At 38.8% G+C, this 27,670-nt stretch overlaps 2 protein-coding genes across 2 annotated transcripts in view; one reads left to right on the top strand and one right to left on the bottom strand.

The window, feature by feature from the left end:
• Positions 1–16,467, top strand: part of EZH2 (enhancer of zeste 2 polycomb repressive complex 2 subunit) — a gene marked incomplete at its 5' end in the record, with an annotated part of 24,246 nt that extends 7,779 nt beyond the window's left edge. The window contains 12 exons of the mRNA XM_010293441.1: positions 114–205; positions 1,359–1,596; positions 1,999–2,168; positions 2,547–2,641; positions 10,755–10,795; positions 11,954–12,079; positions 12,425–12,603; positions 13,467–13,562; positions 14,163–14,244; positions 15,061–15,141; positions 15,263–15,347; positions 16,128–16,467. Of these exons, the coding sequence (XP_010291743.1) occupies positions 114–205; positions 1,359–1,596; positions 1,999–2,168; positions 2,547–2,641; positions 10,755–10,795; positions 11,954–12,079; positions 12,425–12,603; positions 13,467–13,562; positions 14,163–14,244; positions 15,061–15,141; positions 15,263–15,347; positions 16,128–16,188 (1,346 nt within the window). The remainder of the gene's footprint in view (positions 1–113; positions 206–1,358; positions 1,597–1,998; positions 2,169–2,546; positions 2,642–10,754; positions 10,796–11,953; positions 12,080–12,424; positions 12,604–13,466; positions 13,563–14,162; positions 14,245–15,060; positions 15,142–15,262; positions 15,348–16,127) is intronic.
• Positions 16,468–18,901: 2,434 nt separating this feature from the next.
• The window catches only part of CUL1 (cullin 1), a 34,951-nt gene continuing 26,182 nt past the window's right edge, over positions 18,902–27,670 (bottom strand). Inside the window, exons 13-21 of the mRNA XM_010293442.1 lie at positions 27,335–27,452; positions 26,340–26,416; positions 25,436–25,567; positions 24,261–24,353; positions 23,009–23,056; positions 22,836–22,918; positions 21,301–21,406; positions 20,428–20,541; positions 18,902–19,532 (exon numbers count right to left, since the gene is read on the bottom strand). Of these exons, the coding sequence (XP_010291744.1) occupies positions 19,452–19,532; positions 20,428–20,541; positions 21,301–21,406; positions 22,836–22,918; positions 23,009–23,056; positions 24,261–24,353; positions 25,436–25,567; positions 26,340–26,416; positions 27,335–27,452 (852 nt within the window). The 3' untranslated portion in view covers positions 18,902–19,451. The remainder of the gene's footprint in view (positions 19,533–20,427; positions 20,542–21,300; positions 21,407–22,835; positions 22,919–23,008; positions 23,057–24,260; positions 24,354–25,435; positions 25,568–26,339; positions 26,417–27,334; positions 27,453–27,670) is intronic.

Raw genomic sequence — 27,670 nt, forward strand, 5'->3', positions numbered from 1 at the left:
CCCGATTTTTTTAAAGTCTTGATGGACCTTGTATTTTGGGTACTGTTTGAGGTTAGATATTTAATGAATTTTTTTATGTTAAAACTTACAAATGTGATGTTTTGATTCAACAGCATTCCACGCAACTCCTAATACTTATAAACGAAAGAATACAGAAACAGCATTAGATAATAAGCCTTGTGGACTGCACTGTTATCAACATCTGGTAAGAATTGCAGAAAACTAAGGATGGTATTTCAAAAAGCTCCTAATATAATTTTGGAACATGAGTATATGTATCAACATATACTTTGTTGTATCATAATTAAGTTGTTATTAATCAATTAAGTTATCAACATCTGGTAAGATAACTTCCTATATTAGAATTCACTAACATAGTGCTAGTGCTAGCTGTAGTATATCAAGCTACACTTAGTGTAAAGACATTCTGGATCTGTGCTAGTGCATGTATTTGTGGGCCACTTGCAGACAAGTATGTTATCTTCAGTTTGTGCAAAAGAAAAAGAGTTAACTTCAGTCATCAAATAAAAGTAAGTAGGAATAATTTTAGCTCCACTAGATATAGCCTGAGATATTTCTAGGGAAGAAAGATTATTACTTCCTAATAATGTGTTGCTGCTATTGGGTCCAATCAAGTTGAAGAACTGTGTCTTAACACACTTAGCTCTCTCATAAGTTGTATCACAACTAAAAATTAATAAAGTCTTTTTTAGTTGCTGAAGGTGGATTCTATCCAGTATTTGTGCTCTTAAGAAACAACAGGATGGAAATGAATAAGGGGAAATCCTTAGTAATACAATTTCAAATCTCTCTCATACTTTCCCTAAATTTTTTAGTATGAGCAACCATGTAATTTTCCAATCTAAAAACTTGTTACACATTGCCATACCCCTTTCCACTAGAAAACAAATTACCAGTGATTGTATTTTAAAAAATACAGAATGCATGTTGTTTAAGTGCCATGTGCAACAAGAATTCTTGTATTTTGCAGGGTATTCTCTATGGGAAAGTCTCATTTTTTTTTTTCTGTCATCTAGGAAAATAGAAATTTACTACTGAATTATTTTTTACTTGGCAGCCAAAACGAAAGTGGAACTGAAATACTGACATAAGTAGTTTGTGAATGTAGATTTTTTTTTTTTCCATGATAGCATCAAAAGTATTTATGTTCATGGTTAGCATACATTTAACTGGAATTTGTGGGTGTGTGATTAATTTGTAGAATAATGCAAAGTTATATAATATGCAAGCAGAAACTCTCCCAATGCAAGTAGAATGTGTTCTCCCCGATCCCTGACACAGGTGAAAACACTTTTTAATTATTTCACTTTGTGAAAATTGTAATGTTTTTTGTTTAGGAAGGTGCAAAGGAGTTTGCAGCTGCCTTGACAGCTGAGCGTATAAAGACACCACCAAAGCGCCCAGGTGGCCGCCGAAGGGGAAGACTTCCAAACACCAGCAGACCCAGCACACCAACAATAAATGTACTGGAATCAAAAGACACAGATAGTGATAGAGAAGCTGGAACTGAAACTGGAGGAGAAAACAATGATAAAGAAGAAGAGGAAAAGAAAGATGAAACATCCAGTTCCTCTGGTAAGGCTAGTCAGTGCTTCCTTATTCAATTATCTGCAGTGCTTCAGATGATGAAAAAAAAAAAAAAAAAGTTGAGCCATGTGATCCTAGAAACTGTATTTGGAATGTATGGAACTGAGTGAAAAGACAGAGTAATAATATGAGTTTAATGCAATAGAACCCTGTAAGAAAATTTCCAGATTTATGTATAGGGGTGAGATTGTGTAATTTCAATAACTACGGTTACCTAATTTTTAACTTCTTTAAGAGGTATGTGAAAAATGTGCTGTCACTTAGATTAGGAAACAACAACAAAAACCTGTGATATTTTTAACTACAGTTAATAATTTGAAAATTTTAAGGGCTCTAAAATTTTTGAAATATAGCCTTACATTGACTCATAGTCTCAATTATTTATTACAGAAGCAAATTCTAGATGTCAAACACCGATAAAGATGAAGCCAAATATTGAGCCCCCAGAGAATGTGGAATGGAGTGGTGCAGAAGCCTCAATGTTTAGAGTTCTTATTGGCACCTACTATGACAACTTCTGTGCAATTGCCAGACTGATTGGGACCAAAACATGCAGGCAGGTAAGAAGGGAACCTACTTAGTAAGAATGATAGTATTTTACTTTTAAAACTGGAGTATAGAAATACTAATATTGATTACTATAGAGAAAATTAATGAATTTTCTTGGTTTTCCCAAGAATGCTATCATCTAGAACACATGCCACAAATATATAAAAGTTAGTTTTAAAACTGTTTCTAAATTAAATTTATAGGAGGTTTAAATTAGACTATCTGTTCTTAAATGACAAAAATAATCAGCTTTAAATGTATTGAAAAGAGAGTATGACTGGATATAATCTGTAAGTTGTTGGTTGGAGGAAATCATACTAACTTAGAAAATGAGCAACTTTCTACTAGTGAGAGATTTATCGTGGATGTATTATGGTATCTCTTGTTAGGTGTATGAGTTTAGAGTAAAGGAATCTAGTATTATTGCTCCAGTCCCTGCTGAAGATGTTGATACTCCTCCCAGAAAGAAGAAAAGGAAACACAGGTAAATCTGTTACTAAATAACCTTAGCATAACAATAAATTGGAGATACAGGGGATCAGAATAGAAAGTATTTTGGAAGAAAAGTCATGCAACTCTTCTCCTTTTGCTTCCAAAAACAAAATGTGCAGCAATAAAATAAAATGGTGTTTTGATTTCAGACAAAAGTGTTATTGCACTGGCAAGTATAACCTTCCACTTCTCTTCCCCTCTCCCTTCTTTTTAACCTCTTTAACAGCCAGATTGTTGTTAGCAGATTCTTGTAGGTGTATTGCTTCAAGTAGTCAAACTAAGTTTAGGTTAGAAATACTCTACAGAACTTGTTATAACATTCAAGATACTGTGGTATAATTTTGTTTGCACCAATAAACATTAAATTTGCAAGTGTTATAATGGGATTCAATAATGATTATATGGTATTTTGTAAATTGAAACTCAGGGGTTTTTATGGTGAAGTGTATTTCTTTAAGATTCAGATGATCAGTAAGCAAAAATATTGTAGCAAACTAGTAGGATTGCCTTTTGTTCTTCTTTGAGAGACTATTCCTTTGTACCATCCAGTTTCATTATAAATTAGAACTTCAGCTAAAGAGCCAGGTTAACAAGCTAACTCGTTAACTTATTTAAGGTAAAGCTGCAATGAAGAACAAAATCAATTTTTTTGCTAGAGCCACAAAGACTACCTGAAACAATTTCTGTTGAAATTGTAAACTTGGTGGCTACTGTGTGTCAGTGAATTGCATTTTTCTTTGAGAATCCTGAGGTTTGAAAAATGCAACATTGCATCAACTATTTTTATTCCGAGGGATCATAGCATAAAAGGTTGGAAGGGACCTTTAAAGGGCATCTAGTCAAACCCCCCTACCATGAGCAGGGACATCTTCAACTAGATCAGGTTGCTCAGCACCCCATCCAACCTGACCTTGAATGTTGCCAGGGATAGGGCATTTACCACTTCTCTGGGCAACCAGTTTCCAGTGGTTTGCCACCCTCCTTGTGAAAAATTTGCCCTCTTTCAGCTTAAAACCATTACACCTTGTCCTACAGGCCCTGCTAAAAAGTCTGTCCCCATCGTTCTTGTAAGCCTCCTTTAAGTACTGGAAGGCTGCAATAAGGTCTCCCCGGAGCCTTCTCTTCTCCTGGCCGAACAATCCCAACTCTCTCAGCCTTCCCTCTTAGGAGAGGTGCTCCATCCCTCTGATCATTTTTGTGGCCCTCTTCTGGACCCTCTCCAACAGGTCCATGTCTTTCGTGTGCTGAGGGCTCCAGAGCTGGACACAATACTCCAGGTGGGGTCACTCACCAGAGCGGAGTAGAGAGGCAGAATCACCTTCCTCAGTCTGCTGGCCATGATGCTTTTGGTGTAGCCCAGGATATGGTTGGCCTTCTGGGCTGCAAGCGCACATTGCTGGTTCATGTCCAGCTTTTCATCTACCGGTGCCTCCAAGTCCTTCTCAGCAGGGCTACTCTCAATGCCTTCATCCCCTAGCCTGTACTGATAGTGGCCGGGGGATGCCCTGACGCAGGTGCAGGACCCTGCACTTGGCCTTGTTGAACCCCAGGAGGTTCACATGGGCACATTCCTTGAGCTTGTCCAGGTCACTCTGAATGGCATCCTGTCCCTCAGGCATGTCACCACTCAGCTTGGTGTCATATGCAAACCTGTTGAAGTTGCACCCACTGTCTGTGTCACTGATTAAGAACTTAGACAATACTGGTCCCAATACAGACCCCTGAGGGACACCACTCATCACTGATCCCCATCTGGACATGGAGCTGTTGACCACTTCCCTCTGGATGCGACCATCCAACCGATTCCTCATCCACCAAACAGTCCAGTCATCAAATCCATATCTCTCAAATTTAGAGAGGAGGATGCTGTGGGGGACCATGTCAAAGGCCTTTCAGAAGCATTGGTAGCTCTTTCCTTGTCCACTGATGGGATCGCTCTATCATAGAAGTCTACTAGATTGGTCAGGCAGGACTTGCCCTTGGTGAAGCCATGCTGGCTGTCTCAAATCACTTCCTTGTCCTCCATGTGCCTTAGCATAGCTTCTAGGAGGATCTCTTCCATGATCTTCTCAGGCACAGAGGTGAGGCTGACAGGTCGGTAGTTCCCAGGGCCCTCCTTGCTACCTTTTTTAAAAATGGGTGCAATGTTTCCCCTTTTTCTAGTCACCAGGGACTCCACCTGACTGCCATGACTTTTCAAATATCATGGAGAGTGGCTTGGCAACTACACAGCCAATTCCCTCAGGGCTCTGGGATACATGTCGTCAGGTCCCATGAATATGTATGTTCAGGTTCCTCATGTGGTCATGAACCTGATCTTCTCTTGCAAGTGGGAGGGACTTTGCTCCTCCAGTCCCTGTCTTGCAGTCCATCCACTGAAGAGGTATGGGAAGAGACACTGCCAGTGAAGACTGAGGCAGAGAGTCATGGAGTACCTCAGCCTTGTCCTCATCCATTGTTACCAGTCTGCCAGCCTTGTCCATCAAGGGGGCAAGAGGGGAATGCTTGCTTAGACCTTCCTTTCTGGCTGACATACCTATAGAACCCCTTCTTATTATTATTCTTTGCATCCCTTGCCACGTTCAGCTCCAGCTATGCCTAGGCCATCCCTATGTAACTTGAATCACAGCATCCTTGTACTCATCCCAGGATACCGGTCCCTGCTCCCACTGCCTGTGCATTTTCTCCTTGCCCTTTAGTTTGACCAGCAGGTCTTGACTTAGCCATGCTGGCCTCTTGCCTTCCTTTCCTGATTTCTTACACCTGAGGATTGAGAGCTCTTGTGCTCTATGGAAAGCATTCTTAAAGATCTGCCAGCTCTGTTCTGCTCCCTTGTCCCTGGAGGCAGTTTCCCCAGGGGGACCTATTGACTAACTCCTTAAAGAGCTGGAATTTTGCTTTCCTAAAATTTAGCATCCTGACTTTACTCTGTGCCTGCCCCATATCCCTCAGGACTGTGAACTCCACCAGTGCATGATCACTGCAGCCCAGGCTGCCTCTAGTTTTGATGTCACCAATTAGCTCACATGCGTTGGTGACCGACAGGTCCAGTATGGCATCCCCTCTGGTAGGGCTGTCTATTACCTCGCTTAGGAAGTTACGCTTCATGCACTCCAGGAGAGTCCTGGATTGCCTACAGCTTGCTGTGCTACTTTTCCAGCAGATGTTGGGGTGGTTGAAGTCCCCCAGCAGGACGGGAGCCTGTGAGCATGACGCTTCCTGTAGCTGGAGTAGGAAAGCTTCATCAATAGACTCCCCTTGATCGGGCGGCCTGTAATAGACACCAACCACAAGGTTCCCCTTGTTGCCTCGGTCCCTGATTCTTACCCATAAGCTTTCGACCTGCTTGTGGCTATTCTTCAGAGACAGATAAGAACATAAGGATAAGAACACAGGAGATAAGAAGCTGACTGAAAATTAGCACGAACATTTCTTTCTGCAAGCAGTAAGTACACTTTTTTCCATAAAACTTCCTATTTATCCCCTTAACTTTCCTTATTTTCCCCCAAGGTTGTTCTTCCAGTTCTCCCATTAATTCTTCTTGCTTCTTAAGTCTTAGCTTGTCTAAGTATATTGTTTCCAGGTTTAGTGACATTCCTGATACTGGCTCAAACATATTGTTGATGTGAAGTAGAATGTTTCTGCTTTGTAGCATAGAGGCAGCTGGTATGAGCTAAGAAAAGATTCAGTGAGCATCTGGAAGAGATTCTGTTCTCAGCAAAAACTATTGATTTAATGCTGTCACAGTTTTGAACTTTTTGTGTGTTTAGTGGGCTTGGCTGTTTAAATCTGGAGTTCTTAGCCATAATGCAAGTTTGGATTATGCAGTTGGGAATTAGCTGGTTTTCAGATTCCTGCAAATTGCTATAAAAATGGTGCAACTACACTAGAAAAGAGCAACTAAAAGAATCAAATGTATTTTGACGCTGAAATGGATTACCAGGTTGACATTGTTTTTGAGGAGTTTTGAGACCTTTTTTTGTTCACACCCCCCAATAAATAAAAGTACATACCATTATGTGGGGTTTCTTGATATTGTTTTGTTCTTATTCATTGCCAGTACAAAAACTTCTATGCTAGCAATTCAGTTTTACAATGCCTATTAATTCTTTTAACTCTCATTGAAGGAAGGAGGTAATTTTTTTTTTTTGATTTCACAGAATATGTGGCAGTCAAGCTGTCTCCATTCTCCTATGTGCAGTAGTTTTTCAAAAAAGGAAAACCTTTTAGTCCGCCTACATACTACTGTAATCTGAGCACTCTCCAAAGATGTTGCACAACTAGCAATTGGGGAAAACTATCTGGAAGTCGTTCTTTGTTTTGAGTTTACTCACTCCTGGAGTAAATTCAGGCCTAGAGCCAGGAAGCCCCTTTTGTCCTGTTTGCACTTTTCCATTGCACAGGACTTACTGGTCTGCAAGTTTTCCATGTGTACATGTGGTAGACAGCCTTCAAGCAAAAGCAGCATTCACCAAAGAGAAAACCAGCAGCAGAAGACTGCTTTTAATGGCCTCTTGTAACTGATTTCATAGCAGATCTTCTTGCAAGACTTTGCGTATTTCCCACGTGATCTTGGTGCCCATGTTAGGCAGACTGAGCAACTAGCTGGCCAGACTACACCCCTCTTGGATAGTAAAAGATATTCTCTCCCTCCTTCCAGTGTACTTTTTGTTAGATAGCCATAATAAGGCTGATCAATGAGAGGAGAAGACTTTTTATAAAAATTTTTTTTTGGAGACCCAGTACGCGTCAGAGCCTGTCCTATGTATCAGAGACTAACCTGGCAGTCTGTGAAAACTCTGCTTTGCTGGAGGAGTAAGTATTTTGTATAGAAGCCAACAGAAAAATCTGAACCAAGAAAGAATTCAGAAAAGTATGAGTGTATGCTAGAGGGAGAGTATTTATGCACTGTTCATTCTCTTATGTGTATGTTTTCTTCCATTGCTGGGAGCTGAATTGCATTTGCTTTAACTAATCAACACTCCTTCCTCTGAATTGGTAAGGATCTATTATTGATTGTAGGGCCATGTAATGATACTTCTTGATTATTTTTGTTTTCCTCCCCTCCCTCATCCCCTATTTGCATTGAGAGTTTACTTAGTGAACTTTATTTGGAAGTATTTTTTTTTCCCCATTTTCTCGTCTTTTTTTTTTTTCTTCCTCCTGTTCCTACATTCTGCTGGACTACTATTCACTGCGTATGTTTGAATAGCTGATGTGGTTCTGCCTAGACTTCAGGGTGCCTTTTTATAGGGATTTAAAGTCTTACTGTTATCAGGCAAAAGGTGCAGCTGCAGTATTGGCACAGATACTCTTATGTGTCACCCAGTTGGAAGGCTGAGTCTTAGAGTGGCAGGGAGGCTGTGGGTAAGTTATGATTTAGGAGACTGAAAAAGAGTTCTTTGAGTGGTGCCAGACAATCAAACACTGCAAAGACTTAACTACATATATTGACATAATTGGCATGTATTTTGAATTTTCAGTGCTATTTCAGGTAGCAGAGTATCCCTGCGCAGAGAAAGAAATACTAGTGTAGCTTCTTCCAAAAAATGTGTTTCTACTGCCTGATTAGCTGATACCAGTGCCTCCTAAAAACGCTGGCATAACCTGGTGGCTTGTTAGCAGAGAAGAACTATTTTTTACACCTTCTGTCATAATGCTTCTGAAAACACTTGTTTTCTAAGCTGGCTATCCTGCAGATGTCAGCAACCAGATGTACAAATCGTCCTGCTTGCTTAGAAATCTGCCACTCTGTTTCCGGTTGGCTTTTTTAATGAAGCTTTCAGTCCTGAATGCTTTCTCAACTTTCTGTCTTTTCCTTGCCTTTGCTTCCTGGTGCATGGGACCAGATCGTGTCTTTTCTTTCTGGTTGAGATAGCAGATTATAGGGCAGGTAGATAAATTAGTTCACCTCCACTATGGTACTCATTCAGGCTTCAGCTTTGTGCACTAATCAGGGGAACTTGGAATCCTTCCTGGCAGTTTTTGAAAGTTACAAGCCAATGAATATACTACTTGATTGTGCTAATCAAACCCCTGTCAAATTGGTCAGTGTTGGCAGCTTACTTCATGTTGTCTTTGGTCATTTCACAGAATTCATGCTCGCACTGTGCGTCTCCAGCTCCTTTCTTGGTAGGATCTCTTCTTCCTGTGACACCAGCCTCTGTGGCTAAGCTGATGCCTTTGCCATTGTGACTGCCATATTTAATTTTCTATCCATTTTGAGTTGTTAGTTTTAATGCTTTGTTGATGGTGGCAATTTTTGTTATATTCAGGTGACTTTGTCCATACAGTCTATACTTTCCCACAGAAACCAAAAAGTCTCAGGTGGCAACTAGTCAGCAAGTGGCATTTTACTTTTAAAGTATTAGGATAGTGCTTAGCTAAAAAAAAAAAAAAAAAAGGAAAAAAAAGGTTCATACTAATTGCTAATGAAATGGTGTTTTAAGAAGTCTATCCACAGAAGGCTTTTAAGGGTTTGCTATGCTAGTAGGCCGTTATTATCTTGGGCTGAGAGACAAGCTTCTGTGAAAGAATTTTTCAAAAATACAGTATATGTTGCATTTGCTGAATACCAGCCAGACAAAAAAAGAATAGTTTGATGTGCATTAGAGTAATTTAAGTCAAAATTGCACTCCTTTCAATTATATGGGAACTGTCATCTTATAAAGAGTCAATGTCTCATAATTCTTAAGTATATGTTGGTAGCCCTTTTTTTTTTTTTAATTAGAATGAGTCACTCTTAATAGGAATGTCATCTATTTATTTCTGTGCCCTGTAATGCTGATGGTCTTTGGTTTTGTTCACTCCCCTCAACCTCAGTTACTTGGACAAGTCTGCCTCTGTGGGTTTCTAACTTGTATGGGTTCCTTCAAATGCTTGTAAGTTGGCTGTGAGCACTTAAATGTTAAGTCTAACAGTAAAGCTTTGAAAAGGCAATTGCATAGAGAATCTTGTTTACCTAAAGCTGTTGTGTGTGGTCATGGGGTCAGCACACAATTTGGTTGAAGTAGAAATTGATATGCTTTTATGAAAGAAGTGGCAGCTAAAACGTCCTATTTAAGTAGTTACAGAGGAGATTTTTTTTCAGAGCACAAACTTCTGAGTGTTGCATTCACTGAAAGGGAGCATAGCCTTCTAAGTGTTCTGAGCTGGGGATTTTTGAGTTACAGGTGTTTACAAGTGTTTTGGACTGCTAAGTAAATCTGCGCAGAAAGTGAGGTTGCTAGGTACAGCTAGCAGTGTGTTAATTTGGCCAGGGAATGAGACTTCTCCCATATTCTCTCAATGTTGCTATATGACATACTAAGAAACTCAAAGAAGTATAAACTTTGAAAATCCTTAATCTAAAATTTTTTAAAAAAACACCACTTCTTGCAAAGGGATTGCTTAGCTAAGCTAACAAAGAGGACACAGAAGGAAAACTGTAAGGATGTAAGAGAAAGGTGTATAGAGTTTGAAGTAGAAGGGGCATAGTACCACCAGTCAGAATGAACTGGGGAAAAGTCTGTCCAACCAGAAGAAATAGTGAGGTCACGGCAGTGTGGCTGTGCCAGACAGATGTGATCTCCTGTTGTCATATACTTGGAGCTCAGCAGGTGAAGGGTAATACCTGGCTGTGTACCAGTGTGGTGCTGTGGCCAAGTTCTGTGAAGCAAATCATTAATAGACTTTCACTCCCCTCTTTAGACATAGCCATGCATATCTGCAATTCAGTGTTCTTCCTTCTGCTGCTGCTTCTGCCTGCTAGAAGCAGCTCCAGCAGCCTCCTCTTTGCAGGTTTTCCTTAAAGGCCCTCTGAAATCAAGCATCTCTCTAGCCTGGGCTGGGTGCAGGCTGCTTGTCTGTACAATCCTGGGACTAGACGAATGGCGTGGGGGGGGGAGGGAGCAGCTTGCAGAGCACTGATCTTGTCAGCTCCCGGAGACTGGGGCAGGGTGGTTCTGCTGCAACTGCTTCTGACTTGTGCATAGTTAGCAGATGTTCATGTTACCAGAAACGTTCCCATTTTAAGTCTTAATGGGTGCAAGATGCAGCTACCTTTCCCAGCCCACTGCAGGAGGAGTTCCTGTCAACCTTCTTGTGTTTGTTTTGTGTTTTTGCAGGTTGTGGGCTGCTCATTGCAGAAAGATACAGCTGAAAAAGGGTTAGCATCTTTCCATTCAATTTATGTCCTGAACTTTTAAGATCCTACTGCTTTTTTGGTTTTCTTTTTTTTGGGGGGTTTTGTTTTTGTTTTTGTTTTTAAATGTTAGGCCATTATATGCATTCCATGGGGAGCTAGAGATTATAGGGGGAATAAAAAGAAAAAAGTAAGCTCTCATAGATATTGTAGGGACAAAAGGTACTGTTTGGTTTTGGTAACTGGAAAAGCTCTGTGTAATTCAATAAAAAGGGAAGGAGGCTGAATTTACAATCTTTTCAGTATGGCCTCATTGAAGTACAGACAAAAATGGTATTAACAATAGGAGCTGTGGTAAAAAGCAGCATTTGCTTTTGTTTGGGTTTTTTTAAACAGCTTTTTTTAGAAATAGTTACCTGAAAATTTGTTGAGAGTGGTTGGGACTTCTAGCAACACAAATAATTGATCAATTTGTGTCTCCGTTTTGGTTGCTGATTGCTAACTTGAGCATTTTCACGAATACATGCAAACCCAACACAAGCTCAGGAGTATTGACAGCAAATATAATTTATATACCACTAAATTCTCCTAGCTGCTCTATAGGTAAAGCTCTGGACTTGTCCCTCTGGTTATCCCTGGATAGTCCCTCCTTGCCTGTAAAATGTTAGCATTGTCTGTATTGGAAAACTGACTTGGGAAAGCACAGTGGTGTAATAACCCAGTATTATTTTGCCAGTGTATCTGTTTGAAAGTTCACTGTTGCTCTGGAGTAAAAATTACTTTGGGTATTTGAGCAAATGTACCTTGCTGAATAGTATCAGTGTTACTCCAGAACATGTTCACACAAGAAATTATACCACTGTAGTTTCATTTTTCAGTTTTCCACAGTAAACCGTTTTCAGATCCGAATACTCGAAGCAGATGAGTAATGGGAAGAACGAAGTGCACTAGGAAGCAGACGAGTAATGGTGACAAACACCTAACTAGCTTTACAGTTCTGGTTTGGTGCCTTCTGGTGTGTTTTTTTTTTTTAACCCCACTGATCATAGGTTTAGGACTTTTGTTCATTTGGGGGGTTTTCTTAGTGAAATGACTAAAAGGGAATTTCTACTTCAAAGAGTCAAGGGAACTGCATATTGTTTGCACCTTTCAACTTTACAAAATGTTGCTATTTTTATTCAGATGGGTCATCGAATCATGTTTACAACTATCAGCCATGTGATCATCCACGTCAGCCTTGTGATAGCTCATGCCCATGTGTAATTGCTCAAAACTTCTGTGAGAAGTTTTGTCAGTGCAGCTCAGAATGTAAGTAAAACACTTAAAAGCTATCTATAAATTTCTTTCACTGCCCCAGCATCTAACTCCGTACTAGCAGGCAGTCTGTACTGCAGGCAGTGTTTGCATGAGCAAGCAGTTTGTGTCAAATGGTGTGAGAAGGGAGCACATGTTCAGTTTCATTTGGCCCTCTTAATTAGCCATTGAATCAAGTGGAAGGAATTGAGAAAGACTAAAGTAATGAATGTCTCTTACAGATGTCAGTGGCTATGGGTTTTTTTAATATTCTGATATGCTGTAATCTGCATAGTCTTAATTTTACCACGTACTTTTTTTCATACTTGCCCTTTTTGTTTTCCATATATTCTTTTGTAGGCCAAAACAGGTTTCCTGGATGTCGTTGCAAAGCACAATGCAACACTAAGCAGTGTCCATGTTACCTAGCTGTACGCGAATGTGATCCTGACCTCTGTTTAACATGTGGAGCGGCTGACCACTGGGATAGCAAAAATGTTTCTTGCAAGAACTGCAGCATTCAGAGAGGATCCAAAAAAGTATGTAGACAGTTATACAACTACATGCCTATTGCCTTGGTTTTGAGTGGTTTTTTTTTATTTTTATGCCAGAGAATGGAATTTCCTTGCCTTCATGCTGTCAAACAGGAAAAGAAAAACCAAAACAAAAAGGGAGGTAGCTGTGACTTATGTTAACTTGCTTATGTGCTGCTGTTAAGCTCTGTGTACATTTTTTCATGTACTAATTAGTGTTTTCTGTGTAACAATGAAGTAGACTATCTCCTTTTCCCCATTCAGGCTTCAATTGTAATTTGCAAATAGACCGTTGTTTTGAAGTGATAGCTCATCAGTCTCTCCCTAGATTGTCATAAGGAAGTTTGGCTCAGACATAGATGCTGGCTCTTTCTTTTTTCAGTTGTTATCCTAATGCACAAACTTGTATACAGTCTGCTGAAGATATCTCAAAAGCCTGTTCAGCTCTGATTGATTGATTGATTTATTTAACAAAGTTTATTTCTGCTCTGGAACATCTTCTGACAAACTAGTTCAGTCAAATATGGAGCTAATCAGTAGTGGCCCCCTGTCTGCAGATCTTTCTAGTTTGAATTCCTTAGTGTATATGTTTTTATGTAACAACTTCATTTCAGGGTTAAGCTGAATTTTTTATTGGTTTTCAAGTACTTCATGTGGTTTTTTTCACACACAACTTCTGATCCAGAAGCTGTAATTTCAGTGTGCATTTGATAATTAGAAGAATCTGTGTATGTCCTCTCTCCTGGAACCCCAGCATAAGTTTCATTAAGTGATACAATTAAAAACAAAACAACAACAAAAAACCAAACCAAACTAAAAACAAATCCAAGCCAGGCATGTCAAAACTTTCTGGGTTTTTTCTCCCACAGCACTTGCTATTGGCACCATCAGATGTAGCAGGCTGGGGAATTTTCATCAAAGATCCTGTACAGAAGAATGAGTTCATCTCTGAATACTGTGGTGAGGTAAGGAAAGAGAACACTGATTATGTATGAGCTTAATTGGTGAAGTTGTGTGTTGGCTAGGGATGAAGAGATTGGTATCATGTTTAGGCAGAGAGATGTGATTGACTAAGTACAGAGCTACTGCTTTCAGAGGCTCCAAACCAAGGTGGCTGAAATGTCACCAAAAACTTGATGTAGGTTCTTGTGAGAATGAGGGGCTGGAGTGTCATTTCTATATTAGATGTAATTTCAATTCAGATATGCCTGGAATTTGGTGCAAAATCATTTAGTATAGTACTAAAATTCAGTAGGCGCTTTCACTAAATTATCTTCTATAGTAATAAGAAAACCCTGAATCAGGTATGCAGTCTTGATTTTAAGATGAAAAGCAGTTCTTGCTTTCCTTCTGCTCTGAAAGAACTTACTTACGCGAAGAGCAAACCATGGTGGTTTGACAAGTGCAGAATGCTTGTTGAAAACAGTACTTCGTTTGGGAATTTTTTCAGTCCCAGCGAATAAAACAACCCACCTTTCTTTCAGATGTCTGGGGTTTTTGATCTTAAGCTGCTACAGTTACAAAAGGGGAGAGGTGGTTTCTCTTAAAATTACTGTTTCTTTCAGATTATTTCTCAGGATGAGGCAGACAGAAGAGGAAAAGTGTATGACAAATATATGTGCAGCTTTCTGTTTAACTTGAATAATGGTATGTATGTACTAGTCACAACCCTTGCAGCATATACAAAATATGTATGCTTACCATTTTGTTCAGCCCCGTTCTTTTGCAGGCAGCAGATAACATCGTGAATTTTTTTCTTCTGCACATCTTTTCCTATAAATGTTTAGATTCCTACTATTGATAGGTAATCCTTTTTTTTTTTCCTAAACGCTAGCCAACTAGTTAGTAGCAATGGAGCCTACTACACAAGCCAAATATACAAGATGAGTTGAGTAGAATTTCATGGAGTAAAATTACATGCAAGCATTAGTAACATAGTCTGAAGAATTTAAACGGCTTGATAAGTATTGTCTGAAATAATTTTACTGTGACTTAAATTAGCAGTAAGTTATGATGGTAATTTTTTGTTGGGGGGAAAAAAAGCGACACACAGACAATGTGGCTACTGCTACATTGAAAACTACAGACTGCACTGTGTCAAGTCTGAATTACTAAAAACTATTGGGCGGGGGGCGGGGGGGGAAGTTGCTTTATGTCAATGTTGACTTTGCATATTAAAGGAGCTTATCCCTGTGGAATAATGTAGAGAAGCTTCAAATGAGAAGCTAAGGTAGTGCAACTGTGGCAGGAAAAAAACTGAATACAGTGGGGGGCAGCCGGAATATTTTGTGTCTTGCAGAACAGTAAAGTTATCGTAGGATAATGTCCCAGCTTTTCCATGTGGGAAGCTGAGCAGTTACCTTTTCCAGCTGCTAAAATCCAAGCACACTAGGTGTTAAACAGAAAAATTTGTTTGTAGGTGACCTATCCATCATTTGTGGGTTTTGTTTTTCCCCCGCATAGATTTTGTGGTTGATGCAACACGCAAGGGCAACAAAATTAGATTTGCAAACCATTCAGTAAATCCCAACTGCTATGCAAAAGGTAAGTTTTAAACTAACTTACTTGCTTTCAGCAATGTGTGAAATGTTGTGGGATACTTATTTGAATACACATTTTATCAGTATTTGTGTTTAACATCAGTTTAAATTTCTTTTTTAAACAGTTATGATGGTTAATGGTGATCACAGAATAGGAATATTTGCTAAAAGAGCTATTCAGACTGGTGAAGAACTGTTCTTTGACTACAGGTTGGTAGATGGATTTTGTTATTTCTTCCTGTCATAGACTGGATTAGCTTTCAGTATTTCTGCCCAGCTCATAATTAATGTGCCTGCCTCCTTACAACCTCAGGTCTCAGAAGCTGAGAAGCAGTCCCCTTTGTGTTTTGTTTTCTTAAGCTAGACACCAGAGCAAGACTGACTTGAGCAAAGCAGCTGGTTAAGAACCTTGCAAACTTGGAACACCAGCTTGTATAGACAAAAGCTTAGTGACAGAGAGGGACAAACCTGCACAACTTCTCTAGGCAGACCTGCATATTAAACTTTATCTGGTAGGGTTCCCTAGGAAACAGTATGTTGCTCTCATCATTCAGAAATGGGCAAGTAGTATTCTGGTGCTATTATAGAGAGGTGCTTGCTAGGATTGTGTTCATACTTTCATCTAAACTCGTATCAATTGAAGAAAACTAAGTAGTCCAGTGACAATACTGTATGAGTGAGCCAGTCAACCATGAGAAATGCAGTTGCTTTCTGCTAGCTAAAATGAACTTAGCATTGTGAGATTCAAGTTGAAAGTATGGAATTGTAGCATTTTGTTTCCTCTTGGTCATACTCCTCTAAAAGCAGTTTCTTGAGTGGTCAGCATTGTTCTGCAAATACACACAAAGAATAAAGCCCCCAGCTGGTGAGGAAACCATGGAAAATCTAAGTATGAGAGGATTCCAGGCTGCAGTGCTGTGCTGTTACATTAGAACAAAGCTGAAATGTTCAGTGTTACTGGTTTTTATTTTTTTTTTTATTTTATTTCAGATATAGCCAAGCTGATGCCCTTAAGTATGTGGGCATTGAAAGAGAAATGGAAATCCCTTGACACCAGCTACCTCTTCTTTTAAACAAACAGCTGCCTTATCTTCAGGAATTTCTAGTACTGTGGGCAATTTTAGAAAAATAAAAATGATGCAATTTGAAATTCTGTATTTGCAAAGTACTGTAACAGTAATTTATAGTAACAAATTTAAAAAAATAACTTTTTATTGCCTTCTCACCAGCTGCAAAGTGTTTTGTACCTATGAACTTTTGCAATAATGTGGTGTGGTACATTTTTCAACCTTGAATAAAGGATACTTGAACTTCTTCATTTTTACTGGAACAGAGTTGGAATTTTTGTGTCAGACAGTTGAGGAAGCAATGTGAATACTTACTTTAAACTTCTGAGCAAAGGCAGGTCTACAGTTGTCTACTTCTTTTAAATGTAATCTGAAGTAATAGATTAATGTGAAGATGTGAACAGTGGAGGAGCCCGATTGTGGGAACTTTAGCCTATGTAAACTTCAGCCTAAGTAAAATAGTCACGGTCCTGCAGTTTTCATGCACCCTTGACTTGAAGCTACATTGCCAGCTGCAGTTTAGAAACTCCTACAGTTGCTGCTATAGCTAACCTCTTGTCACACCATCAACTGCACTTAATTTTTTTCTAAGTTTTTCCTCTACTTTTGCTTGGTCCCATCAAGGGTCAGCAGTAGATGCATTTAATGGGAGGGGGAAAAGGGTGTTGTGTGTGTGTGTGTCCCCTGCCCTGCCCCAAATTAGAACAGCTCTGATTTCTGGCACAAACCCTACTTTCAAGACAAATTTGTGGTACAAGGTTTGCTTCTATCTGCCTATTTAGCTTAATGGCAACTCACCTGCCCAAGCAGGTACCATGAATCTTTCCCCTTATTTCCACACTGAGTGAACAAACACTGAGGACACACTTGCATCATTTGATAAGGGAACTGGCAGTGTTACTCCCATAAACTGGAACCCTCAACTGTGGCATCTCTGAAAAAGCAAACTGAATAATGAATGCAGCAGTTGTTACACATACATGTCTCTTCTGCATTGCTTGTTTATCTGGCACAGTTAAAGTTATCTCTTATAAAAAAAATTTAGTATGTATGTTTTTATTCAAAATTGTTTAGATTGTGGCTAGTGGTCTGTTTGGGTCTTGTACCAATGTTTACATTACTACCACATGTTTATTTCTGATTTGCCAGCTGTGCTCTAGTCAAAACAGCTGGGGTGGGAGGGCAGGCACAGGGACACACTACTGCAAAACTGATTTCAGGAAATCCTGTCAGTAATGACAGTGTGTATTCTAACTCACTGGTCCTTTTCAGGAAGAGCCAAAGCAGCACTGCCTGCTTCTGTACTTGAGAGTGTATCAGTCAGATGCCATCTTGCTCTGTGGTGGCCTGAGTAAGAACTAAGAATTCATACCCCACATCTTACTGCTCAGGGTGGTGGTGGGACAGTGGGGGAGAAGTCCAAAGGTCAAAACTTATTTTCTCCCTGCTTAGGTAAAGCATGGCTCTTGTCTGAAGCTGGATCAACAGCAAATGGGTTTTAAAAATACAGCTCTGCAATAGACAGCAGACAAAGTATACAAAACAATGCTCCTTTAACCAGCAATAGGTTAAGGCTAGGCCTTGAGAGGCAACTCAGAGGCACATATGATCATCATTGAGCCTGCTTCTCTGTCACTGTACCACTCTTTCTTACATCCTGCTACAAAAATCTACTAACACTAAACTGTCTACTAGAAGGGTTTACAAAAACAAAACAGCATCTAAAAAAAAAAAGCCAGCACAGAAAGCATCAGAAGCTCCATTTTCTAAATTGCAAAAAGCAATCTGAAGGTGCTCCTACTATGTATCCTGGCAGTCTTTAGTGCAATTACATTTCTTCCAGAATAGGAATAGCAAGCATGCAAAGCTTCAAGTGTGCGTAAGACTTTTCCCCCATTTTCCAAACCAGTTTGGATCAATCTAATACTGCTGTATAATTCAAGCTAGGAGTATTTTATTTTATTTTAAACCCAGCCATTTTTGTAAGTCAGTCAAAGCTCAATTGTAGCCACAAAAAAATTAGTTTCCCTCAGAGAAAGAGTATCAGCACAAAACCTGGCTCCCTTTTCTTCATGCCAGAACAAAGACTGATCAAATCACAAATTCTCAGGAGAAAAAATGGTTTGGTTGTAAAAGTTAGGTTCTTTTCATTATCAAGAACACAAAATACAAATTAACAAAACTGTGAGGATGGTAGCATTTTGCTTGTAGCATGTGGAAGTATTAACTCATTACACATGTATATAATGAACACAAAACATTGCGAGAAGAATGGAATGGAGCCTGGTAAATCAATATAGATATAGTATATTTTCATTCCCATCACTGGTTGCATTTAATGGGAATGAATCTTTTTGAACACAATTTTCTGTTCTAGTCAAAGAAATGGGCAGCCTAAACCTTATTTATTCAGGGTAGCATTTAGGCAAGTGTGATGCATTTAATAGCATACTGAACAATATTAGAAACAGCTCCAATTTCAGATGACAAAGTATTGCCACATATATTTTAAGTATTTTCTATTCTGCATATCTTGTGCAATCATCACAACTTTCATTTCTGTTCGAAGTGCAGACATTTCCTCTAAAGTAACATGCACATTTGATAATAGATGACAATTACTTTCTTCAGAGAACAAAATGTGCTTTAAATCACCAGAAAACAGGGAAGAGGAAAAGCAAAACAAATTTCTATAGCTTTCATAACCATTATACCTTTTATTTACATATAGAAAGATAAGTCATGAAACTTAAAACAATAAAACCAAATGCAACTTGTACAGAAATCTTTTAATTTTTTTTTATTTATCACACATTAAAAAATGAAACACACTATACAAATGGTTTTTCATAGCAGATTACACATGGGTCTGTTCAGACGACTTGCTCTCAAAGTGCTGCCAACATTTGCAAGTGCTGCCTGTGATGGCAGCTGTTTATCATATAGCCAATGTATTGATTTAAATGCAGTAGCATGCAACCCTTAAAGGAGACGGGTTTGATTTCTTTCTGTTCTTAAATTAGGTTAAATGGCATTTGTGTCCATATTTACATACTTGAAATGTATCAATCCTGAGCAGTTCTGATGTAAATCTGAGACTGGCTGATGGGAGTCCTGGTCTCAATTATTAAAAAGGGAGGTCCAAATGGCAGCAGGGTGGCTGCTATGAAGTTCCGTTGCTTTCATTCTTTCCATCACATACATATTTGCTGAGTGTCACACAGTCAAGTAATTGCTAATAAAAATGTTAAGCCAAGTAACTGTAGGTGTCCTTCTCACCATCTACGCGTTCCAAGTACTCCTTCTCAATCAGAATGTCAATGCATTTCTGTGGGAGAAACAAACATAAAAGTTGTGTGACACTGGCAGAAAAGCCCTCTTTGTGGTTGCTACAAACTTTGCCATGGTTTGTGCCCTTTGTGTACTCCTGTTCTCTACTTGGCATGAAATTCAATGGCCAAAATTGTTCAATTTGCTCTCCTGTTTCTGACTACATCGAAGTAGAGGATGTTACTAAACTGAATTACACTTACTTGATGCCATACCAGGGTAGTGACTGGGAGATCAACTGATCATCAGTATGCTGAGCAACTTCATAGTAAAACAGAAAATAAAGAGTTAAGCCAAGATGCAGAGTGCTTACTGTAATGTCACTAAAGACAGCAGTTGCAGTAACTAGCTGCACGACTTAACTGGGTGCATCTCTTTCAGCATTGGTGCCAGTTTATGCAACTGTTCTCCACTGCCTGTTGTTTGCCCCACTACCCCATGGTTGTGGATGTAAAAACCATTGGTGGGACCACTAAAGAAACTGATGACAACAAACAAATATAACACCCCCCCCCTCCCCAACATTTTTATTCTAGAAAAGATCAGGAAACTCTTCTGTTGAGGTGGCCCACAAACAGTGGTCCTCCTACAACAGGGAAAGCAGGAACAAGAGCTAAGCCTGGAGCAGAGGCTACTGTAGGCGGGCACTGATGTGAAAAGATGAAATCAAGCTACTATTTTACCACTGTGGACAACATGAAACATGCATATTACCGTAAAAGAAATACAGTATTTCTGGTTAAAATATTTCGTACTTATTTACAACTCCAAAAATCTGTCCTTACCCATCCCATCTCCTTAGCTTCCCTTTTAAATTCAGAAGCATGTATTTTGTCTATATATATCCTCCTCACCTCCTGGAACACAGGTTCAGAGATGCAGTTCTCACATACCTTAATTACTGGAACTCGTGGCTTGAACCTTGACGACAGCTGTGTTAGCACTTCTCCAAGCAGTTGCTGGTGCTTTAGAACCTTCCTCATTTTCATGATTCTCACAATAGCCGCCTGCACAGCAAGGTCAGAAAGGTGTGCTTAGGAGCCAACTACTTGTCCTTCTGGATAAAGCCATTTTATTTCCCTAGCAGATCATGTCTGCTAGCACAGAAGCATCATCACAGCAAACTTGAGTACCAGATGGAGAGAAGCATGCCTACAAATGTCAACTACTCATGCAGACTTTAAGAACTCAGATTCTATGTAGCATACAGTCATCAAAAGTGGTTTTGACACATGAATTTTAAGAACTACCCTGCTTATGGTCAGTGGTCAGTCATAACAACAGTACCAGCTGGTACCAAGAGCAACATAAAACTACTTATATAATAGAAAGACTTCTTTATATATTTGACCTTAGTGTGACGCTCTCTTAGTAGTATATTTGTATCTCCTTCCCCTGCCCCCTTTGCTTCTCAAGTGGATTCCAAATGAACAGATAGAAAAACACTGTTAATTTCACACTACCTAGGTATTACTATTTTTCACCAAGGACAGAGCTCTGGTGAGTGTGTGCATCTGTGGAACCCATCAACATGTTGTTAGAACAAATGTTCTAGAACAGTGACCTATCTACCTTTCTACATTTTCTATTACAGACTCATATCGCCTTTAAGAGTATTGTAAATTCATTTTTAGCTTTACCACAGTGTGCTGCAATGGCATGTCTTTTAATAAAAATGAAGAAAACCCCACAGTAACCTTCATTAAAGGATTACAAAGCTGTAATTCTGAGTTCGTAGCATGGCAGCATTCTGCAATACAAGTCACCTGAATCAGTAGTTTCCTATCTTCCTCTATATTTTTGTGTGTAGTTTCTTGCTCTTGCTTCTGTTCAGTCTTCATTGGCACATTGATGTTGACCCTTAATTTTTTGCTGTAAAGAAAACCAAAAGTTAATAGAACAACTACCCTGTTTAAAAACCAATGAAACAAACCAACCCCCTCATCTCAAACCCTGAACAAAACCCAACTCCAAAATAAAAGCCACACCACCACAATTACTTTACAGCAAAGGGGGACTTTGGCACTTCTGAAAATTTTAGACAAGCTTTTCCAAGTTTAAAAAAAATAAATAAAACAAAAAACCCCCCTCAATTAACCAAAAAAACCAAAATACTTTTTTGGCGGTTGTGTATTTCCTGACTTACGCAATCCAACCTAGTGATCTGTTAGGTCAAATTAGCGCTTTGTTTTCAAATTAGCGCTTTCAGTTTTAAAACTGAATTCTGCCTTTCTTTTACACGCTCTCCAGTGTCCATGGTTGCGCTACTGTGAGCCCACTACCACACGTGACTGCTTTCAAGACTTGATGCTGTGTCACAAGTGGGGAAGGAACCTCAGAACCAGGGAACATGGGGCAGTGCTCAGCCTGCTGGCTGCACTGGGAAATACTGCAGTGGAGAGGGGATCTGTTATTTATTTAGCACAGTCTTGTGCATCATAAACTGGGAACCAGCAAACCGCACAGTGCAGCAATGCTGAGCTGTTTCCATCACTGCATTAACATAACTGACCATGAATTCTCAAACCTTTCATTATTGGTCAAGGAGGGAACAAAGCAGATAAAGAGTGAGGTACAAGTAAAGTTTTAAAATGTTTCTTTCACTTGAGATCTTATCTTCAGGAAGTACTGAATCCACACTGAATTTTTGTGTGTGTGTGTGTGTGTGTGTGTGTGTGTGTGTGTGTGTCTATGCTCTGGTAAGCATGATAAGTCACCACAGTACTATGAACACCTTAAAATATACAATTGTTAAAAGCAATGCTGGTTAAAGTAAGTAGTAAAAACTACTGAAAATCATGTTTATTAACTTTTCAAATCACTGTACACTCTGAAGTTCTAAAGTGAGCCTGCTGATCTTCTCATGTTGTCTCTAGTGGATCAATATTTAAGACTTTGACCTTTGCTAGTCACTGTACGCTACTGTAACCTTATAAAACATAGTGTAATTTCCTGAGTGCATGCATGTCATGCATCCTGGTAAAAACCAGCACAATTTCTTACCAGAAATAAATTATACCAGAATTAGACGAGAATCAAGGAACAAAAAAGAGGTATGAAAATATATTCAGGCCTTGACTTGATAGACCTTATGACAAAGTCAAAGTCAGATAGCTGAAGTCTTCTGTATCCCCCATACCAGCTAACTCTCTCCTTTAAAGCTACTATGTTGGATCTGTACTTGAATTGGCACTTGAACCCTGGAGCTTTCATCCCAGGTCTATTAGGTTTTACCCAAATTTTGAAAGCAGAGGAGGAGGATGCTACACAAGTGATGTATGCTGCAGAGGTTTTTCCTTACTTTTTATAACCAAGATACAGTTTTATTAAGGTATCTGGTTTTAACTCCACTTCATCAACATTTGCATTTTCATCTTCCAAAACCTGCAAGACATAGAATAAGTAAGTAAATATATATTCATTAATACATTTCGCTGAATGTTAACCAGGTCATAAAAAAGCAAGAGTACTTACAAGCAATTTTGATTTCAACAGTATCTGTAGAACTTGTGCCAAGATATCCTAAAAAATTACAGAAAATAATATTATCAGCACAGACAGCACGTTTCCTAGCTTAAAATACTTCAACAGGAATACACAGATTTAGACTAAGAACTAAGAGAATGCAGAACACTGCAAAATAAATGAGGGAAAAAAAGTAGTAAAAACATAGTTCACAGAAATAGAATGTAATAAGGCCCTTTTTGGGTGCTAGGACATACTTGCCTTGCGGTCAGTCAAATAACATCAGACTTTTTAGAAAGACTAATTCCAAACAACAGATCTTTGCACTTACTGTTTTAGGAGCTGTTTTGCAAGCAGATTTATAACAGTAAGAGATCTTTTTTTTTCCTAAACCATGCAAATATAAATACAATGGCAGGCTTAAGCCTTAGAAAGCAAGCATCTTCTGCTTTCTGATTAACATATTTTTTCTCTTCTTGCTTCTTCTGTTCGGTTTACTGCCCCTGGTCAGTCACCCAGATGGCTACACTACTGTCAAAATTCTGTGCAGGCCTGCAAAAGCTGCTATTTTACCACAGTGGAAGTCTTCTCATCGTGCAGTTAGTTCTCAGCTGTGTATAGAGTTTTATTCTGGTCCAACCATAATTTGGCCAAAATACTTGTTTTGCATATAAATAAATATCTCTCTCTGTCTCTCTGCAAACAAGCATCTATAATAAATGGCAACCCCATAAAACTTCAAAGTTTGCTGTAAACCATCAGCAGCAGTAACCTTCTGGATATGTATTTCTGAAAGTAAAGATCTCATTGGCTAAGAATTGCCTAACTTTTCTGAAGACTTGAATCAAACCTACTAGTAAAGGACACAGAGGCCAAATAAACTGGGGGCCATAAAGTCTACTTGGAAAGAAAAGGGAACCTTTTCCACAAGAGAGTGATGTTGTCTTTTAATATTAAAATGTATGTAGCAAAACACTGAAAACTTACTACCAGAGCTCAGAAGCAAGCTAGACAATTCACTCCCGTCATGAACAACAGTATACACACGCTAATATTCATCAGAAGACTAGGCAGTTATGATTACAGGAAAGTAATACAGGAAAGTAAGTTGACCAAGATTAGAGCACATCTGCCTCCTTCAGGACAGAAGCTGACTCTGGCTTCAAGCATGTCTAATCCCAATTTCTTACAACAGCAGGAAGAATGCTGAACACCAAAAGACTTGTTCACAAGAATGTGGTAAAATGTGCAAAGTCACTACCATTTTTATTTGAGTACTGTCTGTCAGCTGCTGCACAGTATAGGCATCTTCTGTGTTGTACTGCAGTAAAATCGCCATCTGGAATGTAGATGCCTAACAGATCCAAAAAAAGAGAATGAAGGAGGGAGGGGGGAAATCAGAAAACGAGAATAAACAAACATACTTTCTGAATTTGAATAGCCTGAAATTCACCAGTTAAACACATATACTGGAATACAACCCTCCCAGCTCCAGCAGAATTAATGAAATCAAGTTTATAAAGGTATCAGTGGCTTATTCACTTCTACCAGCACAGGGTTAACATGTGTTGATGATGTTTTCAAAGCCTAAGATTATCTTGTTTCTTCTCACTGTTGTGAATTCCTCTCCTCTCCTTTTTCAGAGAAAGCAGACACGGAAGTATAAGCAGCATGAGATCTTATGCAAAGAGGCTGCAGTTGTCTAACAACGCAGTTCAACACCTGTTTAATCCACAAGTAATATATTCCCTTTTCTAAGTCAATTTTCTATTAAACATAGTTCTTAAGTATCATTATAGTAAATAAATCAAATATATAATAAAGGATCTATTAATAATAACACCAACAACCATCTGAGGAGGGGTACCACTTAAGTTCACTTCAGTAATACACAGACATGTCGCCATCAGAGCTTGCATCTGGGCTTTGCTTTAAAGACAGTAGCATTATTCACAGGAATAAAGCTAATGAATGCACATGAGCATCATAAATAGTAGCTAAACATCTATGTGTGTGTATACATACAAACGTACACCCCCCACCCCAGTTAAGGAACTGCATGATTTAAAATACTAAACTGTGATACATCATTACATACTACTGATGAATATTTTGACATACAGATAAAATACAGCTCAATTCACTCTATTATCTATTAAAATTGGTTTGTGTGCAGGCACAGGTATTCATATCAACTCCATTTCTTCAACATCTACACACTTCATCATTATCACACATTTATCTGCACAATGGTCCTTTAAAGTAAAGAAAAGCAATTATCTCCAAATGAGGAGTACAGAGGCTGAGCAGCTCATCCACGTAACATAAGAGCAGTGGACCGGAGCGTGAACGCATGTCTTTCAAATGATCACCTGCATCCAGTCGTCTGGATGCAACCATCGCCAAGTGTTTCTATTGCTATGTTGTTATCCTTACCTGTAATGTGTATCTATTTTTGAAACAGTTGGTAACCAGTTCCCCTTTGGACAGCTGATACAACCATGTTAATTTTCTTCCACTATGACGACTGGCATAAAATGCAGTAAATCTCTGATAGCTCCGTTCTAACTGTATAAAAACAACAACAATAAATAAATAATATTATTTACCGTTATTTATCATTACTAGAACATGCTCTGGAACCAACAAAGGAGAATCAAATCTCTTCACCCTTAACTGCCATGTTGTCTGAATAAGACAAACAGAAATCCAAATTATTCAAGTTCTTCAAACTGGGTGAAAATTTCCCCTTGCTGTAAGTTTCCCCTTTAAAGTGTCATTAACAATACAAAACTAAACAAGCATTTAAAGTACTATTCTTTTATGATACTTTAAGCAAGGCTAGAAAGGTGATTTTTTTTTAATCACCTTCATCCTCCAGGTAGTAGCAGTTACTTATTTCTTATGTCAAGTATTCACATCTTGTCTATTCTGGATAAGCACTCAACAGAAAACTAATCATAGTATCTAAAGATTTTACTGGACAAAGCCAAAGAAACAGCAAAAAAAAGTTTCTTAAATAAAAGTATACACAGAAAAATATGCTAACAATGATTTGCTTCAGTTATTGTTGAATGTTTTCAAGCAAGATTCATTAACCAGGGTCTTTCCACAGGAGAAAACAGTTATGTATTCACAGAGTTCCCTCCCACTACCTTACTTATCTCCTCCGGGAGATAAGTTCCAAATGTTCCAAACATCCTCCAGCCAAATAGGCATACACCACAGAGACACTTCCAGTCCTGTCTGACACACAACAAAACCAGAGACACCAGCCTTATAAAACAAATTTCTCACATGATCACTCCATGTTTGGATGAACCAAGTGCAAGTGCCTCACCTCAGATGGCAGAGCAAATGTGCAGGACTGCTGGAACGGCCACGAGCCGGAACTCAGCACCTGGATGCTGAAATCCACTGGAAGAGAGGTGAAGAGGCTGCACTGCATTATCTCCCTTGCTCCCACCCCTCTTCAACTAACATGATGAAAAACCATTAAGCAACATTTTTTTTATTCAGACTATAAAACAAAGGAATGCATGTAAGATGTTGCCATAGTTGGAGAGCTTTAGATTTACTGTGACAGTCACTCGATTTTCTCTCATTTGTAGAAGTTATTACCCTGTTTCCATCCCCACAACGGATTTATCTTTTAACATGCAAGTGTAAAAATTGTCAGCATTCGTTTTTATGTGTAACTAAAATTCCTCACTCCACAGTACACAACTGCAAGGAAAAACATTTCACATTTATACTTGGAAGGCATTTTGGGCAAGTGAGTAAGAAAAATACAACAACTAAGTAAAATTTAGGCCTGACAATACACAACTCTAAATGTAATCCCAAAAGTAATTACCATTTCTTTAAAGAATTTGTTTCAATGTGCTTCAATTAAAAAAATGTTTCTTTATATAAAAAAAGTGACAGGGCTGTCTAGCAACCTAAAACATAGTATCCTTTTTCCTTAATACTTTTACACAAGTAAAACCATGTTGTGCTCAAAATCAGAACCATTTAAAGAAAATCATCTTTCCAAGTGAGAAAAAAAACCTCAGACAAGACAGGATTCAACTTAATTTAATTACATACCTAAGCACGAGCTGCAAGATCAGGAGGAGGTTACCCGTAATGGAAGATATAAAGTGCTATTAAGAAGACAGAGCACAGATCTAAAAGACTAATTAAAAAATCCTAGTCATCTTGGCCAAAATAATACTATTTCTAACTTCTGGGGGTATGATGTCTAAGTCAAATATTCCCCTCACATAGTTAGCTCTGTAGAAATAAGAAGCAGCTAAACTACTCAGCAATAACTTAGATAAATGTATTACTTACAATCTAATGGTTCTGAATTGGTCAGGTGCTTTTTAAATTGCTCATTCAAGTCCTTGCTTACACCAATATCTTGGAACATCCGCTGCAGCTTGGAGGTATACTCAAAACCACAAGCTTGCTGTATTTTAAAAGCACAGATATGTCAGCAAGACACATTTTTGACATTGGAGAATGAGAACAACAAAGTACTGGAGCCTATTTTCTTAAAAGATGATGTACAAAGGTCTGTGTTTCCCTCACAATACTGATCCCAACTAGACACGCTCTTTGACATCAAAAACAGAAGAAAACTTTGTTTAAAAAGGAAGTGAAACACACTATGAAACAGACTATTAA

This window comes from Phaethon lepturus, unplaced genomic scaffold, assembly GCF_000687285.1.
Source record: "Phaethon lepturus isolate BGI_N335 unplaced genomic scaffold, ASM68728v1 scaffold9858, whole genome shotgun sequence".
Taxonomy (NCBI): Eukaryota; Metazoa; Chordata; class Aves; order Phaethontiformes; family Phaethontidae; genus Phaethon; species Phaethon lepturus.